General features: G+C 47.4%; 1 protein-coding gene across 1 annotated transcript in view; it reads left to right on the top strand.

Moving 5' to 3' along the window:
- Nucleotides 1–20,081, top strand: part of SLC1A1 (solute carrier family 1 member 1) — a 77,473-nt gene extending 57,392 nt beyond the window's left edge. The window contains exons 4-12 of the mRNA XM_034647082.1: nt 74–188; nt 1,433–1,475; nt 2,788–2,886; nt 5,666–5,850; nt 7,018–7,125; nt 9,001–9,123; nt 9,542–9,736; nt 15,619–15,753; nt 17,870–20,081. Of these exons, the coding sequence (XP_034502973.1) occupies nt 74–188; nt 1,433–1,475; nt 2,788–2,886; nt 5,666–5,850; nt 7,018–7,125; nt 9,001–9,123; nt 9,542–9,736; nt 15,619–15,753; nt 17,870–18,116 (1,250 nt within the window). The 3' untranslated portion in view covers nt 18,117–20,081. The remainder of the gene's footprint in view (nt 1–73; nt 189–1,432; nt 1,476–2,787; nt 2,887–5,665; nt 5,851–7,017; nt 7,126–9,000; nt 9,124–9,541; nt 9,737–15,618; nt 15,754–17,869) is intronic.
- Nucleotides 20,082–20,400: the final 319 nt, after the last annotated feature.

The following is a 20,400-nucleotide window of genomic DNA, read 5'->3' as shown; positions in this document are numbered from 1 at the left end:
GGGGGGGGGGGGGGGGGGGGGACAGCTGTTCTAGAAGGTTCTAAATGTTCTGTGGTACTCTCCTTGACCACAGGCATCATACTGGTGGTGAGTATCAAGCCTGGCGTGTCCCAGAAACTGGATGAGATTGACAGGACAGGGAGCAGCCCTGAAGTCAGTACAGTGGATTCCATGTTAGATCTGATCAGGTGGGTGTCTTGCCAGCAAGGGCAGCTCTGTGGGCATGCTGCCTGTGATGCTGGGGTCACGCATGACCCATGCTTGCTCTGAGGCTCTGCTCTCGCTGTTTTGAAATTTCTGATAGCTTTTGAATCATTGCATGTGTTCAGTGAGCCCTGCACCCTGAAATTACATAACCAGGCCTGCTTGCCAGACTGTGTGGTTCCAAGAGGGGATGGGAGGAACAGGCTCCTCTGTCCGGATTTAGGGTGACAGAGATGCAGAAAGCATATACTTGATGCCTTAAGATGCTGGGGTGGGTTGGGGGGGGTCAGTTCTGAGGCACACTTGAAGAAATACACTTTGTACAAAAGGGACCCTTTTATCGGAAGCAATCAGGGCTGGAAATTGGTCAGTTAATTTTAAGGTAGCAGTTTAAGCAGAGAATCATTAAAAAAAATGACACAGATACGCATTACGTATTTTGTCGACACTTAAGATTTAAATGGCACTTATTTGGCAATGTCTAATGTATGGCCAAGGTCTTTCCTTCGAGTGTGTCAGTTGAGTATAATTTCATATCACTTCTCTTGCACCTGCTGCCCTTACAAAGGCATCATCATGTGCAGTTTCCACATTTAGCTTCCATGAAGGAGAGCAAAAAACCCTTAGAAACTGCAAAGAAAGCTGAGTGCCAGTTTTTCTTTCCATTTCAGTGGCCCTCCCAAACCTGATGTAACCACAGAAATTGTAGTCACTTGCTTTGGTTGAGTTTCCAGGCGTTGAGTTTAGTGTTTATAAAAACTGCACCTTCCGTTCCATAGCCCTGTTTCATTGATTCACGTCATTTGTAATTTAGTAATGACGCTGATATTCACAATTGGCATAGAGACATTGGGAACAAACGCAGTGGACTCTCGGTAAGCATACATGCTCATTGATGAACACTGGAGTGTACAGAATATTAAAGACGTCCCTGGCCTGTGAGCGGCCACCTGCCAGGGCTGTGTGGCACCAAGGACGTAAGCGCATCAGTTACTCAGTGAACCAGCTAAATGATGGTTGGTTAAGAGAGCTTTCTGGACTTGGTGGAAGCACAGCAGGGGGAAAACAACTTTAATCCAAGTAAGTTATTTGCAAAGAAGAGGCCAGAAGAGAAACCAGAGTACTGATTCTGTGCGCTACTCCTGTTCACCAATGTATTGGGTGTGACAAAAATCAAAAACAAAACACTTTTGCCTTAACGTGACACTGCTTTTCATGTCTCCAACAGGAATATGTTCCCTGAGAATCTTGTCCAAGCCTGTTTTCAGCAGGTAATCAAATTGACTTTTGCCTCCAGGTTGCTCCCCTCTTCGCTTTACCCATTCAGATTTTTATGTCCTGCTATGACCCGAGAACTTGAATGAGCCCATCCCAAGCGGCAGGAAATGTACCTATGAATATGTGTGCTCAGGCGTCACAGGTGACCTCTCTGCTTCGGACCTCTGGTCCTTCGGGCCCCAGAGAAGTCCCTGCTGGAACTGACTCAGGCTCCCTTTCCCTGTTTTTGGAGAACCCTGTGGTATTTGCAAAGAAGCTTATCAGACTGTCTGCACTGCAGCACCCGGCAAAAACAGCCCCGTCTCCTCCCGCCTTCCTCCCTCATGTCAGGAGAGCAGTATCTAACCCACATGGGGGCTTCGTGTACCTGGTGTTGGTCTTTTCCTTAATCCTTGCACGCGCCCACTGCCGGCACGCCCCACCCCCAGCCCTGTAACAAAGCCCTGATTTTTTTCTCTAGGAAAGCTTCACGGCCTCTTCACTCCATTTCCTTGCTGCCCTTCTCTCCTGTTTATCTGTGCACTTGAAGACAGCAGAGTCTATCACAAACTGCTGAATTCATTTACATAAATTACACGAACAGAGCCCTCTGTGTATACCAACCAAAATGGCCATGAACTTGCTCCCTGCCGACCTCCAAGAGGCACAGAACCACCTCTATTTCCAGGTTCAGCCTCAGTGGTCATTTATAAGGTTCTCAAGGTTGGCAGAGCCTCAGAGCAGTGCCATTTATGCCTGGCGTAGTGGTATACTAGCTCTTTCTTAAAGCTCTCTGCTAAAGCTCGGCAGAACCCAGCAAGGCTGAAGGAAGGGAATTCAGCACAAATCTCACTCACGGACTGGCCCTAAAGGGGCTGTTGATTTTGGAACAACCGTATAGTTCTTGACATGTACTAAAGCCATGGTGACTACATTTATCAAAATAATGAGGTGTTTCTCCCTGAGTGAAAATAATAAATGAATAAACAAATAGCAGCAAAATGATTGGCAGGATCCCTGTAGCGTCTGTTAAAGCACCTCCAAATAAAACCTCTACTTGCTTTCCCATTATCCCTCTGCTAATTTGCCCCTGATTATGAAAGAGAACATTCTGGCATCATTGAATGGGGGCTGTGGGAGTCAGGGTTTGGATTTCGCGGTCTCGCGTTTGCTTCCAAGGCCTCATGGGAGCTGAGAGAGGCGACAGAGCAGAAGCATTCCATGGTACTCGTCTGGCCAAAGTAACATATTCCTATGGTTTAGGCTCAGATGCTTGAAAAACTCTTACTTTGTTTCTTCGGTCTTTTTTTTTCCTCCAACATGCAGTATAAAACCAAGCGTGAAGAAGTGAATACTGCCAGTGACCCAGGGACGAACGTGACAGAGGCCCCTGTCACAGCCATCATGACAACTGCTGTTTCCAAGGTACCTTGTCGCCCATGCCCCTTCCCCAGTAGGCAGGGACTGCGTTGTGAGCAAGCAAGAGATGGAAGGCGTCAGTCCTCACTACCTGTGAATTCGTGGACACGCTAAAATGTATTCGTAACCCCCAAATCAACACGATGCTCTCTCGTTATTTGCAGACACAAGGAGTGGTGAGCAGTTTAAGTCACCCAACACACACATTCCCAGCCAAAGATGAACAAGGCCAAGCTCTGCCTTTTTTTTTTTTTTTTTTTTTTTTTTTAGTAGGCTCATGCCCGACGTGGGGCTTGAACTCATGATCCTGAGATCAAGAGTCGCATGCTCTACTGACTGAGCCAGCCAGGCGCCCCAGGCTCTGCCTTCTTGTTTCAGCTCTCTTGTTGTAAACAAGTGTCCTTTTAGTGGTGGGTTTATGCCACATTTTTTCACATTTTTGTGCTTTTTCATGATGATTTCGCTGTTTAAAACGTCCCCCAAGCATAGAGCTGCAGTGCTGTCTGTGGCTGTCAGGGCAAGAAGTCTACGATGGGCCATATAGAAAGTTACATGTGTGTGAGATCAGCCTCACTCAGGCCTGACGGTTTTGGTGGTGAGTTTGGTGTTCATAACTCAATAATAGATATTATTTATGTGTTTTTGAACAGAAGCACACATAAAGCAAGGTTATAGACCGATTATTTGATGAAAACGTTGTGAACATTGGTTCCCAGGAACCTGACCTTGTTCCTGCGAACAAGGATTTGGTATTCGCTAACTCAGTGTTGGTGGGTGACCGCTTTGTAGAATGAGACTAACCAAGCATTAGGAGAAGCAACTGAACCCCACAGAGAAGAGAATGAGCCTCGTTGTCTGTATTCTCTCTGTGACTCCTTTGAGTTGAGCTGGGCACCTCTAGGAACTGCATTGGATTCGCAAGACCGTGTAAATACGGACTGCAGGGTCACGTTCCTTACCCGAAACTCTGCCTAGACGTGATTCGGAGCCTGGAGCTCCTCACTCTCGATGGGCCATGCAGTGTAGGCACTCCGTGTTACTCGACACGCCACAGTGGGTTTGGCAACAAGCCCCTAGGATCAAGGACATCAGTAGTTCTGCAGCAGACTTACGAACCCCCACCAGTTAAGAGAAATAAACCATAAGTAGCCTCATCTCAGCTCAGGGTAGGTTCTGCCACCAGGAGTTGGCCGTCTGCTCATCCATAAACCCCCTGGGTTTTGAGAGCTGTTGGAGTTTCAGCGTTAGAGACGAGACTGTCCGGGCATGGAGTAGTACCACTGTAGTCCTGTAGATTTCTGCTAACATTCTCTGCCTCCACTCAGAGAGGATTTAAGGAACAAATGTTTGGGAGACTTAGGAATTCAAATTAGATAGACCGCGCTTGGCTCCTGCTTCCTGCTGCAGGAAGCCTCAAGTCCCCCGCCTGGCTCAGTGGCCCTGAACGCCTGGGCCCCTCCCTGCTTTTCCAGCTCCCCTCCCAGTGGCCTTCTCTATCCCATCCAGAGCCATCTTCTTGGTTTCTCCTTATTCCTGCCTTTGCACATGATTCCACCAAGATTTTTATGGGCACCCCCCTTGAGCTAGGCCCTGCTGGGCATTGGGATGCCAGTGGTGCAGACAGGTGTGGCCTCTGCCCTCAGGTGATGAGTGATGAGCATTGCAGTAGGAAAGAAAAGGGTGTTCAACACAGAGGCTTAAATTAGTTTGGGGCCATAAAGAAGGAGTAGGAACTCTCCAGGCAGGGAAGGGCGGCCCGGTGCATGATGACTTTTGCCTGTGCTTATGCCATTTTTCTGGAATATGCTTCCATCTCCTGGCCATCTGCCGCTCAGCCTGAGCTCTCCCCAACCCACAGCCCCCATTCCGTCTCCACCTGATGTCTGCAACCTGTGGCTTGGCCATGCAGTTAATTACGCACCATTTTGCTATCACTGGCTTGTTTTTCTTACAGTTAATCTTATCTGTCTAGCTGTATTTTAAGACTTACTCTGTAGCCAGTGCAGTTAGCACACTCTCAGGCTCGATAAATGTGTGAGTATATCAGATCATAAGTAAAAAATGACAGGCACACCAGGAGCTTATCAACCATTTATAATACTTTATAAACCTGGCTTGTGCCACTCAGATTGTTATCTCCCTATGAAATCTCTCAATAAATCTCACGCTGCCCCAGTCAAATTAAGTTTTTCTCAGCATCCTCTCATGCTGTTCTTACCCAGGATAAGGTGAAGAAATGGTTCACAGTAGCAACTATGTGGTTAATATTTATATCTCTAAATCCTGTTGGTCATCCAAGGTTAGAGGCAGTAAAGAATGTTTCTGTGCTTCACCATCAGCATAAAACAGATAGCTATCCTAAAAATGTTCACCATGGTAAATATTTTGCACTTCCTGCATTATTAATGCCTGTCTTTTTCACGTAGACTCCAAATGTAGCTAGTAGTTAAAATAACCCTGAAAAGTGCCTTGATTCTAAAGTTCTTATTAAAAATGTGAGACATCCCAGAATAAGAACTCTTCAAAAGAAATCTTCAGGTTTGGGTTTTTTGAGAAAGAGGGAAAAAAAAAATCACTTTAAACTTCCGCGGCAGAGGCTGGGGGCAGTACAAACTTGATACACACGTAGGTGGTTCGTTGTTTGTTTGTTCTCCCCGAGTATCGTTGACTCTGGTAGATTCCTAGTTTATTACGTTTGGCTATCGTATCTCCTCAGTTTGGGACCTCTGCCTTCCCACAAAATTATAATCATGCATCCATCTATTCTCTTGGTTTTGATCCACAGAACAAAACAAAGGAATACAAAGTCGTAGGCATGTATTCAGACGGCATAAACGTCCTGGGCTTGATTGTCTTCTGCCTCGTCTTTGGACTTGTCATTGGAAAAATGGGAGAAAAAGGACAGATTCTGGTGGATTTCTTCAATGCTCTAAATGATGCGACCATGAAGCTTGTTCAGATCATTATGTGGTGAGCAGATGCCTGTGAATGCCATCTTGGTTCTCCTAACAGTTGTCCCCTCAAAATTAGACTAAAGGGGCCTATGGTTCTCCACGGACCTCACCTTAGGAAGGATGACCACGGAATGTCAAGACACTAGGGTGTTGAGTAATTCTCCATATTACTTAGGAGTTAGTTCAGGAACAGGAATCTGACTATCAGCCATTGTCTGTTCTACCAAAGCCCTGGATCAGCTTGCACCCAACCGGCATTTATCTAAGAAATAACTCTTAAACTAGTGTCTTGAAGAGGATTCTGACACATTGAAACAAAGTGCTTTCCCTGTTAGGCCCAGTGCAGAAGTGATACTCAAAATACTTGCAACTGTATTTCGTCTCCATCCAAATGAAAGCTGCCATTTGGATGAAAACACTCCAGCAGCACCACCTGAGTATTTGCCCTGTCCCTGGAGGTGTGAACAAGTCCGCCTTTTCGAGGTGACCTCTGTCCCCATTTATCTCATACTGAGTTGACTCGACATTTACTCCAAAGTGTAGACATTGACAGTGACGAAAGGCTTTAGTGACTTCGGCCACTTACTCCTGCTGAACCTCAGCTTCATCACGTGTAAAAAAGGATAAGAACAGTTTACCCCTTGAGCTGGGAGAAGTACATTAAGGGAAATGATGCATGTCAAATACTTAACCCAATACAAGGCATGCAACGAGAGCTCCAGAAACAGAGCTGTTATGACCACTTCCACGACTAATTATATTGCTCTGTTGCTGCTGTTAGTACCTGGGAGGCCAGATGACCGAGGCTAGAATGAGCCTGCTGGCCATCTATGGAGGGTCAGGCAAAAATGAGATCCGCAGATGGACCACTGGCAGGATGTACGTGCCCCGGGAGCACAGCAAAGGATAGGCACCTGTTTAACCATGAGTTCTTGCCAAGTTCGCTATCTAATGTAGCTTGGGTGGGCAGAATTTAAGGTACATGCACAGGCGCTAACTCCAGGTGCCAGTGTGGTCCATCAGGGCCTGAGGCTGAAACCTTAGCCTCATCATGGACCATGTGCTCCTCCCAGCTGAGCGCACGTGCCAAGACAAGGTGCACACCCTGGCTTGTTTCCTCCCTGCAATCCCACCTGGAGAAGACACCTGATGACGAAGTGTCTGTACTGTGCTTACGTTCTAGTTACATGCCACTCGGCATTTTGTTCCTGATTGCCGGAAAGATCATAGAAGTCGAAGACTGGGAAATATTCCGCAAGCTGGGCCTTTACATGGCCACCGTCCTGAGTGGGTATGTCAGACTCGAGAGGGGAGCAGGAACTGTGTTTGAGCCGCTGGATCACTGCTGAGAGGCTGCATTTCAGTTATAATTGGCTTCTCCCACGTGCTGAGGAAGATGGGGTTCAGAGATAAGAGCACAGGGTGGCAGGGGGGGGGCTGGCCTTTAACAGCTATACTGAGGGAGGATCACACTGTGCTAATTGCCAGATCTTGGCAGAACAGCCTGGACCGTGGTTTATTGCTGCCTTTATTAGTTGTGTTAAAATCCTTTATTGAAATGAGCAAAACCCACTGGAAGCCTCTCTTGGCATTCACTTCTTCAAGGATGGAAACTCACCAAACTCGTAAGAATAGCCCACAAGACCCCAGCCCTAAGAAAGAAATCAGGCAGGGCCTGAATGAAATGAGACTCGAGCAAGTAGGAGTGAGTAGCCGGTTGGTTCCAACCCCACTGGTGGGGCTGGGCGCTGCTACCACCCCCTGCACCGTCGGAGTGTCAGAGAGGATGCTGGGAAAATCTTCAGGCTGGGAGGAATTGGGTGAAGCAGGGAGGCAGCAGAATAGATCATTTGCATATTTATTGCAGCCCAGTCATTTGTTCCTTGAGGGGAGGTAGGGTGGGATCAGTTAGGAATGGAGCCCCCGGATATCTAGCAGGGGCAGGATATGTCACAAGTGCTAAGAAATATGGACCAAGGAAATGAATAAACATCATCAACACTTCCACAGGTCAGTGCCCCCAAACACCCACCTTGAGCAGTCAGCTCACCTGTTGGAACTCAAGTGCCCTGGGGAGTCCCTCTGTGTTTGTTTACCAAAAGCACAGCCCTTCCAGCCAACAAGAAGCAGTCTGGGTATCTACAATGGGAGGGCCAGTGACCAATACCTGGGCCCTAGCGGTACAGGAGCAGGGCCATCTACCCCTCTAGAGGCCAGGGCCTGTGTCTAGGTGGTGATTTCACTGAGGTTTATTATGCTGAGCCATTTTATAACACATTTCCTCTGGTTTCTGTTCAATTGTCCTACCTGGGTTTCTAACAGAAAACTAGATTTCTCCTAGTCCTTAGCCACACGCCTGCCATCTAGAAGACCCTCACGACAGACCTTCAGGATCTGTTTTTTCAATGGCCATTTCTTATTTCAGCTTTGAATAACTGACCTGTAAACTCTTACATGGCACCTGCTGGATCGGTCTCACTTTTTAAGCCCCCTGTTTTGCGTAACCTACCTATTTCTACGTGAAACAAGGAGTCGTTTCAGAAAGCAGGAATAAGTAAGAAAAGAGGGTCAGTCTGGAAGTATGTATGCCTGTAGGAGAGCAGAGACTCGCTACTTCCTGCAACCTGCCTGCCCTCTTGGAGGGTGGGCACCATACAGCAGGACAGCAGTGTGGTCCAGGGAACAGAGGGGCTGGGTGTAGGATGAGGGTTTCTGGTAGGAGTATGTGTGGAGCCACAGAGCTACCAAGAAAGAAAGGGTCTGCTCAACCTGGGAAAGTGAGGGAAGGCTTCCTGGAGGAGGGGGACCTTTTGCTGAGTCTTAGAAGAGGAGTGAGAATTCAGCAGCAGGAAGGAAATGAAAGCCCGTTAGCGCCTATTGCAGGAATAGCATGTACAGGGCTTGGCAGTGTGACATACATGTTCTGTGAGCTCTGAAACGTGGGTTCAGCTACTGGCTTCACCACTTTGACGAGATACTTCATTTGCTAGGTGAGTCTCCTCATCTTCATTGGTGGAATGGAGACATATATCCCTGCCCTTCTTTAAGGTCATTATGAAAATCAAGTGATCTATCATGAATTTAAAAAAAAAAAGCTGTTTGGAAAAGAGGATTAATATGAGGAGGTGGTGTCCTCTATGAATCTGCTTCTCTCTCTTGTTTACAGGCTCGCGATCCACTCCCTCGTCATTCTCCCACTGATCTACTTCATAGTCGTAAGAAAGAACCCTTTCCGATTCACCATGGGAATGGCTCAGGCTCTCCTGACAGCTCTCATGATCTCTTCCAGGTGAATAGAGGAGGGGTGTCTGGGAGAAGTCTCTGGGCCACACCTTGTCGGCTCTCACCAGCTGTAATTGAGAGCTGTCCTGGCCACACATGAAGCTGACGATGCCCCAGCTTCGGCTTGTGCTTTTATAGCTGCTTTAACTCAAGGAATGACCTCTATATTCAACGCCCATGCCCTTGAACATTTCTGCCCACTGCTGGGTATTTCCTGCCCTCATGGCATGGCCTGTAGCCCAGGAAGGGGTTACGGCGTAACTTGGAACAGTGGCTGACCAGCACATTCTCATTCCTGGACCTGCCAGAAGTGCCAGACTGCTTTGGGCTCTGGGTTTGGTTTTTGGTGTAGAAGTAACTCTTCTGGCAGGGATTGACCTCCAGTGTTCCTAGACCCTAGGTTCCTTTCTCTTTCTCTCACACAGTTCAGCCACACTGCCGGTCACTTTACGCTGTGCTGAAGAAAAGAACCAGGTGGACAAGAGGATCACCAGGTTCGTGCTGCCTGTGGGAGCTACGATCAACATGGATGGGACGGCTCTCTATGAGGCAGTGGCAGCCGTGTTCATTGCACAGTTGAACGGCCTGGAGTTGGGCATTGGGCAGATCGTCACTATCAGGTAGGTCGCGAGGTCATGCTCGTGTTCATTTCTGTTAATGGAATTGTCTCAAGGAAAAATCTCCTGTGGGGGGAAAGTAAATAAATCACCTGTGAAGGAGATCAGGAAGGGTCCACTGGTAGATTGATTTTCTTGGTCTACGAAGTCCCTTCCCAAGATTACACAGAACTTTATTACAGGGAGTGGAATTGTGGTCTGTAGGATTTCTGCTTCAGTGTCTGGAGAGCGAAAGGCATCACTGTTCTCAGTGCAGTGTGCCCAGGACACAGAAGATGCCAAGTATTCAAGGTGAAATAAGAGAATAAGTGCCCGTCCCTGCTTTCAGGGGGTCCCCAGTATGTAGGGGGATACAGATATCTAAATAAATGCTGGGGGGTGTGATGAGATAACATGGAGGCTTGAGGGGGCACAGAGGGCACCAAAGAAGGAAGGGAAGGTGAGGAGAGGCTTCCCGGAGAAGGGGAAGGTTTAATTAAGTCTCAGAAGAGGAATAAGAATTTGGTAAGAGAAGAAGAAACCTAAGAGCATTTGGGATGAAAGGACTAGCATGTACAGGGGCTCATAATATAACCATGGCCTAGTTACAGAGGACAGTTTATTGGATGCTGCTGGCATAGAGTACAATGAGGAGAATGTAGAGAAACAAGAGGGCAGGGATCATCTCATGAAGGCTTCATGTGAGGTGCTCATGGAAGGGGCTCAGTCTTTCATAATGTGGACAGATTTGCATTTTTAAAGGGTAACTTTGCAATACGGTGGATGGACTGGTTGGGGACAGGAACATAAGCTAGAAGACTAGTTAAGAGACTACTGCAGCAGTCCAAGTAAGGAATTAAAAGGCCTACATCAGGGGCACCTGGGTGGCTCAGTCGCTTAAGCGTCTGACTTCGGCTCAGGTCATGATCTCAGGGTCCTGGGAAGTCTGTTTCTCTTTCTCTCCCTCTGCCCTTCCACCCTGCTGGTTCTCTCTCTCTCTCAAATAAAATCTTAAAAAAAAAAAAGTCCTATATCAAGGCACTGTCACTGAGGATGGAGAAGAGCTAACGAATTCAAGAGACATCAGTCAGATTCAGAGTGAGGGATGGGAAGGGGGGTAGTTAGTATGACCTCCAGGAATGGCGATGGTTTTGAACTGGCGAATGGTGCTTACCAGAACAGAGACAAGTGGATGAGAAGCAAGTATAGGTGGGAAAATGAAGAGTTTATGCTTTTTGTCACGTTGACTTTGAAATGCCTTCAAGACAGCCAGGTGGAACTCTGCAGTGAGAAATGTGCAGATATGGATGTCAGAGGCATCAGGAGGGCAGTCATCAAGCACGTGGTTATGAGTCAGTCATCCATGTCTGAGTCTTAGCTTCACCATGATTAACTGTGACCTTGGCCAAGGTACTTGAATTCTATAACCTTCTGTTTTCTTACCTGTAAAATGATAGTAATAGTACCTACATTTTATGCAAGTAGTGATAATTAAGTCAGTGCACATAAAACGCTTCGAACAGTGTGTACATAGTGAGTGCTTAGGGGATGGTGAGACTGTTGGGATGATGTTACATAGAGAGGGTTTGTGCCAAATAGAAATGGACTAAGAACTGAACCCTAGAAAATCCTCATATTAGAGGCAGGCAGGGGAGGGGAGAACCAAGAGGGAGACCAAGAAGGGATAGAAAGGTAGGAGGAGAGCCATGAAACCATCACATCATGGAAACCCAGAGAAGAGAGACTTCCAGAGAATGAAGTCTTCCAATGAAGACTGAAATTGTCTGTTCAAGTAGATGCTGAAAATGTCATTAATGAATTTTGCCAGAATTGTTGCTCTGAAACAACCCCGTTCAAGATGGTAGCCACTAGCCACACACACAGGTTGGACAGAGCAGACACAGGAGGTTCCATCATTGTGGAATTAGGTTCTGTCATGGAAAATTCTGCTGGACAACGCTGCTTTGAAGGGGTGGGTTGGGTTTAGAGCTAATCCGGAGACTTTCATTCAGTTTACAGTGGAAGTTTACAACTCAACTGGGTCCCTAGGCCTGCACAGGCTGAATCTGGCCTTTCCGAGTTAACTTACTCTTGCATCCCCGGTACTTGGCACAGGCATAAACTGTAGGTGTAAAGTAAGTTCTAACGATGTTCTAATATAGTGTATTTTTAAGTCTTCCCCAACCCTAAATCATAAAGTACTTATTGCCGTTGGCTTCAAACTAACTGAAGACAAATGCCAACTAGACCATTGGCACATCAGCTGGGAAACTATCTCTGTGCTGCGGGGTCTATAAAAAGTATCCGTGGCTTTAGAAGCCTGAGCCGAAAGAGCTTGAGTCAAGTCCTGTAGTTTGAACAGCAGTGAGTGTATTAAAATTGAAACCTTGCATCATGAGCTCCACAACCACCTGGGGTCCAGCTCTTATGACCTCAGTCCTTCCAAATGCCCTTGGCCACCTCCCTCACCCTGGCCTGTGGGATCCAGCCTGCCCTGGACTGATTTCCGAGGAGTGGCTGTACGAGGTGCCCATTGGTTTGGGTATTTGCTGCTTTGTGGTAAAGTCCCTCCCCTTCCCTCAGTCCTAAGTTCCCTAGATCTTTCTAACCTTGTTTTTTTGTTAACATGCTAGACAAATAAACTTTGGGTGCAGAGGCTAAATAATTCACATCAAAACCTGCCCCACCCCCGCTCTGGTGTATTTTTTTTTTAAGATTTTATTTTTAATTCATCTCGACACCCGACGTGGGGCTTAGCATGACCCCAAAGATCAGAGTCACACACTCTACCAACTGAGCCCACCAGGTGCCCCGGTATCCTTAAATCATACTCGCTGATAAATAACCACTGGCCCAGAGCCAACAACCACAACTGTGAGGCCCAAAGTAATCATTGACCTAAAATTTAAAATCCTCTCTGGCTCTGCCCGGGACAGAACGAAATAATAAACATGGGTTTTCCCTTCACAAGTTACAGTTGCAGCCCATGCAGCTGATGGTTAGAGACCCATAGTTCAGCTCCTTCTGTGGCCCGTTTGGCCCAACATCAAAGAAACATGGGCGCCATCCACCTAAGACAATCCCTTTTGTGGTTTTGTCGTAATATTCACTAATCAAAGGTTACAACTGATTGAAAATAGGATAAATATGCTTATAATGAAAGATGATGACGGGAATTGGGGCCTAGAACAAGCTTGGAGGAGGAAAAGAGCAGCAGTGGCAATTGTATTGGTGGCTTTGTAGCAGTGAGGGGTGATCTGGGTGTGGCGGGGGTGGAACCAGCAGCTGTTGACGTAGCAGAAGTGGCCTCGGTGTGTAAGGACCTGGTGTGTCCAGGTGCTGTCCCGATGCCCTGCACATCCTACCTCAGTTCACCTTCATGACGCCCCACGAAGGAGACGTAGTCTCCCCATCCCACAGGCAAGGACTGAGATCCAGAGGGAACTTGCCCAAGGACATGCTGCTACTGAAAATAGGTTTTTTGACGCTCAAACCTCTGCGGGCTTCAGTTCACCCACCAGGCCCAGCCTGAAAGGGACCGGAGCTAAGTGTCCTCTCTGAAAACGAGATCTCTACGCCAGGAAAGAACTTTCTACCTATGATTAGTGTATGTTCTTCTGTGAAAACCCTCTAAAGACAAAGTCGAATATATTCAAGCAGAAGGACGGGTTTTTATAGTTTTCCCCCATCCGAAGATTTATAGTTCCCAGTCTCAGACCAAAGCCCGTCAAATGACTGAAGTTTAGGAAGCAAGGTCAAGGCTCCAGGGCAGAGTTTTCTTTGACGAAATGGGTTTTGAGTTTCGAGCCGAGCCACAGGCTATAGGGACCTGGTTAACCGTGATGTGTTGGGACTTCCAGAAGGGACCTGTGGTCACGGGCGCAAATCACTTCTGGCAAAGAAAACCCACTGTTGCAGTCAGTGTAAATTTTTTAAGTCAGAACAGATCTAAAGGGTTATGTAGGCCTGAAACTTTTCGAGGAATTGGGACAGCCCAGAAATCTTTAATTTACTGTAAGTTGGTGGCCACAGCCGCTGAAGGAAAACACACTTGTCAAACACTGGCCTGTGTTTGTGCCCTCAAATGGCATCTGCAGCTCATGGCAAGGCAGATGACTGAGTCTTGGAATCAGCTTCGTAAACATCTTGAGGCTTCGTGAGCCCACAAGAATATGGATTTGTGGACAGAATCAGGGATTCTTCTAGTTTAAATGGATAGTTTCTACATCTTCACCTTTCAACCCAGTGGCCTCCTTGGACCAACGATGAGAACGGATGTCCGAATGTACAGTGGGTGTCCTCTCAAATTCATTCAAAATTCAGGGGAGCCCTTCTTTCCTCCAAAATGACCAGATTTTTCCCTTTTTTAATTTAAATTCAATTAATTAGCATAGAATGTATTATTAGTTTCAGAGGTCGAGTTTAGTGATTCATCAGTTGCATACAACACCCTGTGCTCTTTACATCCGTGCTCTCCTTGATGCCCATCAATTACCCCGTTCCCCACCCCGACCCTCCAGCAACCCTCAGTTTGTTGCCTATGATTAAGAGTCTCTTATGGTTTGTTTTCCTCTCTGATTTTGTCTTATTTTTCCCCTCCCTTCCCCTCTGATCCTCTGTTTTGTTTCTTAAATTCCACATATAAGTGAGATCATATGATAATTGTCTTTCCCTGATTGACTTATTTCACTTAGCATAATACCCTCTAGTTCCATCCTTGTCACTGCAAAAGGCAAGATGTCATTCTTTTTGATGGCTGAGTAGTATTCCGTTGTGTGTATATACCACATCTTCTTTATCCATCATTCATCTGTCGATGGACATCTGGGCTCTTTCCATAGTTTGGCTATTGTGGACATTGCTGCTATAAACATTACACTGCAGGTGCCCCTTTGGATCCCTACATTTGTATCTTTGGGGTAAATACCTAGTAGTGCATTTGCTGGGCCATAGGGTAACTCTGTTTTCAACTTTCTGAGTAACCTCCATACCGTTTTCCAGAGTGGCTGCACCAGCTTGCATTCCGACCAGCAGTGTAAGACGGTTCCCCTTTCTCCGCGTCCTCGCCAACATATGCAAAATGACCACACTTGAATAAGGATATTTTTGATGACAACCTATACATTCCAAAGAGAAGAATCCCTAGCACCACATTTTATCTGCCCAGGAAGGATCTTTTTAAATACACAGTAATGAAGTTCATCCGACTGCCTCTCCTGGTTCCAGACCTCTCCTCCTTTTGCAGAAAGTGCATCACTGGCAGAACGGAGGAGGCAGGGATAAACGGTCGTACCTCGGCCAGGAGGCATGGCTCTCTCTCAGTTCAGCGCCGTGGAGGGCAGGTCTCAGAGGCCAAGAGTCTTGTGATGTCAGGAAGGCACATAAAACCTCCTTGATCGCTGCCCCATTCCTTCCCCTTCACCTGAAATACGCTTCCCATCTACCTGTACTCCCTCCCTCTGACCGTCCTTCTAGGCAGCATCAACTCCTGGCACATATCAGATGCCAGTGAATGACAGGCTGGGTGGGTAGATGGACACAGGGAGAGAGCAAGCAGGCAGAAAGGTCGTTGGCACCTGCATGCCTGGAGAGGTGACTAATGCCTTCCACGCACACCCCAGTCAGTGAACTCCTGCCCATTCTTCGAGTACCATTCAGGCAGTTCTTCCCTTCCTTACATTAGAGAGATTTGCCATATGTCCCCCTGAAAGGAGATTGAGCCCCCCTGCAGTGGTCCCCCACAGCTCTCTAATGAGGCAGAGCTGACACTCAGCAGAGAACAGATGCTAACTGGCCAATCTGGGGACACAGCGGTAACAGCCATCAGGACCAATGGTTTCGGGCCAGGGGCCCTGAGGGGAAATCGGATGTCTAACTCCTTCTGCTCCCGTGTGTTTTGGCTGCAGTGTCACAGCCACAGCCGCCAGCATTGGAGCTGCCGGTGTGCCCCAGGCCGGCCTGGTGACCATGGTGATGGTGCTGAGTGCTGTAGGCCTGCCCGCGGAGGATGTCACCCTCATCATCGCCGTCGACTGGCTCCTGTGAGTTGGAATAAACGCACTGCCTCGGCCAGATGGGGAGGCGGGCTTCCCAGCCCTGCAGGATCTGCACTCTGTCATCATTCTGTCCTCAGATTGACTAATGAGCAATCTGTTGCTGCTTTAGTTTCCCTCTGACCAGGCCATCTGATAACGTGCTTAAAAATTAACTCCTCGTAACTTTGAGCGGTGATTTTAAAGGGCCAGGGATCTCCATTAGCTCATGTATACCTGATAATGCTCAAGGATAGGAGTGGGGTGTGGGAGGAGATATGCATAAAATGATGAGGTGAAGAGGCTGGACAAGGTCCCAGACATTCCAAACCCCAGAGGCTCCCCTCGCCTCTCTGGGCCCTGGGTCAGCCTCATAGGTTTAGAACTGCCTGGTTCGACGGCAGCCCATCTTCCCGAGACCTTCAGCATCGTCAGGGGCGGGGTGGGGGGGTGCACAGGCAAAGGCTTTGGGGTAAGACTGATTTGAGTGTGAATCCCTGTTCAGTGTCTCAATGGCTGTCTGGCAAGTTCCTTAGCTTCTCTGAGGCCCAGTTGCATGATCTGAGAGATGGGAAAGATTCTGTGTATTTCATTAGGTGGGTGCAAGGTCTGAGTGAGCTCATGTGACCAGAGTGTCTAGAACAGTGTCTGGCAGGAAGTATGTGCTCCATAAATGACAGGTTTTATTGTTATGATGAGAATGATGTGGACAGTTCACATCTTCATTGACGGCTCTCACACATCTCCACACACGCATACACGCATGGTGGGCTGAGGAACACAGCAGAACATCTGGGAAAGAATGTGCCTTGTGTGACACAAGTTAGGATGAGCCTGGTCCCCGGTGTAGCCTTAATACCCACTCCGTGCATTGGTCTTCCAGCATGTAGGCCTGGCTCTGTCCCCTGGTCACCGGGGCACGCGGGGCTCCCTATTGAGCCTTTACTCAGAACTGGCCTGGGGCTACCGGGGAGTACAGCGCTGGGTGGTTTGCAGGTAGCAGCCTAAATGGGGAAGATACAGTCACACCCCAGGAGGCGAAAGCTCCTGCCCTGGGAAGGCAGGCCACGTGGAGCCCCCTCAGCGGCTGGCTGGCTCTGCAAGGCCCCCAGCTGAGGTGGCCCCTTTCTTGCCAAGACACCCTATCACTGAGCTCAGTGCTTCGATTTTTCTTTCTAGTGATGAGGGTGGGTTTGCACTTGTCTCCTTTCCCTGATTGTTCCTGGTGACCTTCACATCCAAGATACTGAGAGAAGTCAAAGGTCCAGCCTGATCCGTGGGATGAAAAGACACTGGTTGGTTCATACCAGCATCTAGTTCAATCCAAGGCCTCGTTCTAAATCACAGAAGGGCATCCAGAATGGGGCTGGATAAATGCTGTTGGCCTTTTCTGTCCTGCAGGGGTAGTTCTCACAAAAGTCTTCCTGCGCACAGTTCCTCCCAGCCAGGCCCCACTGTCCTCTCACCAGGGAGCCTTCTCTGCTGCATGTCTTCCTGCCACAGCGTCTCCTCCAAGCCGTCTGGGAGCTAAGGCTGGCTTGGGGTGCCACAAGGAGGAAGCCACTCCTCGGCTGGTCTGAGCTTTCTGGCCCTGCGCTCTGCTGTGTCCCTGCTGGCTTGCTCATAGAGTGACACAATGTGGCAGAGAAACGACTACACCAGGGACACACAAACACACAGGAACATATTCCCCCTTGGCATGTACACCACTCACAGGACCCCCCCACCCTAGCCAAGAGCGAGCCTGGAAATGCCCCAAGACGGAGGTTGGGGTGAGAGGCTTGCTCAATTCCGACCCTCCCTCAGCTCCCCCAAAATATCTGTGAAGACTAGTCACGTCTCTTTAGGAGGAGAGGACAGAATCTGGGGAGACTGGTGCTCGATCTGGGAGGGTCATTGTGAAATACCGGGAGCACACACCCAGGGAGCCCATTTGCTCATTCTGTACTTCTGTGAGCCACCTTCTGCCCAGGCCTGTGAGGAGAGGAGCCTCTGATCCAGCCACAAGGATGGCACATTCTCCATTTGCTTAATTCGTAACTGAATGCTTCAGATCCTTTTCTCTCTCCAGCAGCAAATGCAAATGAACTGGCCTCTAGTCTGACTCACGTTCTCTCCTTCCTAGGGACCGGTTCAGGACCATGGTGAACGTCCTCGGTGATGCGTTCGGGACAGGCATTGTGGAGGAGCTCTCTAAGAAAGAGCTGGAACAGATGGATGTTTCATCTGAAGTCAACATCGTAAACCCGTTTGCTTTGGAATCCACAGTCCTGGATAACGAAGACTCAGACACCAAGAAGTCCTATGTCAATGGAGGCTTCGCGGTAGACAAGTCTGACACCATCTCATTCACCCAGACCTCACAGTTCTAGAACCCCTGGCTTCATAGGACCAGGAATGATGGACAGCTCTGTGAAGAGTCATCTCTTAGCAAATTCAAAGATTAAATAAGGAAGAGAAAAACACTAATGGCCAACTGTACATTTGACTTGATATATATAGACTTCCAGATTATTTTCTATGTTTGGATTCACAGCTTTCACTCTCCAGGTTCTGGGACAGGGGTTGGGTAACATGAAAGAAAATAGATTAAAAGGAAAGCTGGATTGTAAAAATTCTATGAGAGACAAAGTTTGGAAGGAAATGGAGTAGTAACTGTTGGATTAGGACATGGATCCGGAAGAAAAATTGCTTTCTCATACACAGTCCAGTGTTTTGGGGTTTTTTTTAAAAAAAATACTCTCATTGATTACAAATTTTTACTCAAGCTTTCTATTGGCATGGATTTCCTTTGACTTCTCACATTTTTATAGATTATAATGCATATAAACACCCCTCCCCCCATTAATGTGCCAAATTGTCCATTTTTAACTCATCTCCAGCCCATTTCAAAGTAACCGCTTTGAAAGAAAACAGACCAGCACAGTTCTGCAATCAGAGTTTTAGGATGGGTGTGGGGTTTTGTGGAAAGGGTTCTTTTTTCAATGTACTGTATTGGGACGCTGGTAACTAGTAACCCAGTGTTCGGTATAGAGCTAGATAGATAGATATATATGTATGTATATATTTATTATTTTCATAGAAGTTGCCAGACAGAGATCAGAATTGAACTGTCAATGTGAAACAAAGAGCCCTCCTTGTACTTGAATAATAACTACGATCTCAATCCAGATCTGCTTTGGGGCTTTTCCAAATTCCTGTCCCAGGAGCACGAGAGTTGAAAAATTATGATGTCTGCTTGTTCCACGTCTCTGTGCCAGCCTCAGAGCAGAAATGTCTTAGGGTGATCCTCCCAGGTGGCACGGCCTTTCATCTACAACTCCTAGACTCTCCTGCAGGGAGGGAGTCCGTATCTGCTGTGTATAAGATGGTATACAAAGGTGTCACTCACATAAGGCCGGATGTGTTTTTATCCAACCAGAAGGCTTCATTCCTCTGAGGTCAAGTATACCCACTTAAAAATGACAGGACTTCGCCCTTTTGTACCCCTCAGGGCCCAAAACCACAGTGGCGAGCTACCAGCTGAGTTGTATTTTAATAGGGGCTTGATGGGTTGAACAAGTCACATTGACCAGAAAAAGCACTGTCCTTACCCTGGATTCTTGCCGAGTAAGTCCCAGAACGTGTGAGAAGTTGGTTATCAGTGGTTCAGGGAAATCCTTCTATTGTATGAAACTCGTCTCCTCCTTAAGGGAGGATTGTTTCAACTAATAGTCTAGTCATCTCAGCCCTGCTCCTTACCACCAGTTTCCTGTCATTCTCCTGCTAATTTATGAAGATAGTTTTTTAGAAAGTCTGTGCTTTAGCTCTTATCTTGTAAATAACGCTTCACATAATAAAAACTTGTATTTACACCGAGATCCAAAATAGTTCCGTTTCTGCAGTATCCAGTAGCCAATTTAAGCCTGTGCTTTGGTATTTAAGAAACCAGACACTGTGCCAAAGATCGTGGAAAAGTAAATAAATGCTCAATATTGACCACCCATACCCGAAATCTATAAGAGAATGATACTGGACTGTCGTGTAAACACCATAAATATGGACCCGTGATTGAATGTGAGTTTTAAAATGCAAATATTCATGTTGTGCATTGGAAGCAAATCTAAATATGGATGCAGCTGAATCCATAATTTGTCGTGGGCTGAAAGGTCCTACGCCCTTGGCAGTGGGCTTGGATCTGAGGCTCGGGATTGCCAGAGCTGTCCGTGGAACTGTGGGTCATCCTTATTTTGGAGTGAGTTTGTAACCGGCCTCTTAACGCACTGTGCTGTTAACTCATAAAAGAGAACAATGTCCCATTCAGCCTCAATAAATATTTCCGTCCTTCCTCCTCGCCAGCCTTGTTCCTCTTTTATCCATTCTTTTATCTCACTCAGAAGGGGTGTGGGAAGATGGAGGCATGGTCAGTTGATTCAGATTGGAAACAGACTGTTTTCAAAACTATTTCCACTCAAGGATGAAAATCAGGGCTTGAGGAAAAGTAATCTGCTCCTTCACGTGGATCTGTGGGGGTGATAAGGCTGGGGCCCTAAGTGGTGAACAATTCGTCCGCATTTTATCACTGAGATGAAAGGGAAGGTATAACTTGGCTAGAAGTTCCCATACTGGGAGGGAGTCTTATCTCCATATGATGGCGCCCTGGTTTCACGGAAGGAC

The sequence above is a fragment of the Ailuropoda melanoleuca genome, chromosome 17 (assembly GCF_002007445.2).
Source record: "Ailuropoda melanoleuca isolate Jingjing chromosome 17, ASM200744v2, whole genome shotgun sequence".
Lineage (NCBI taxonomy): Eukaryota > Metazoa > Chordata > Mammalia > Carnivora > Ursidae > Ailuropoda > Ailuropoda melanoleuca.
The sequence above is the reverse complement of the archived record's forward strand: the minus strand, read 5'-3'. Positions and strand labels throughout refer to the sequence as shown.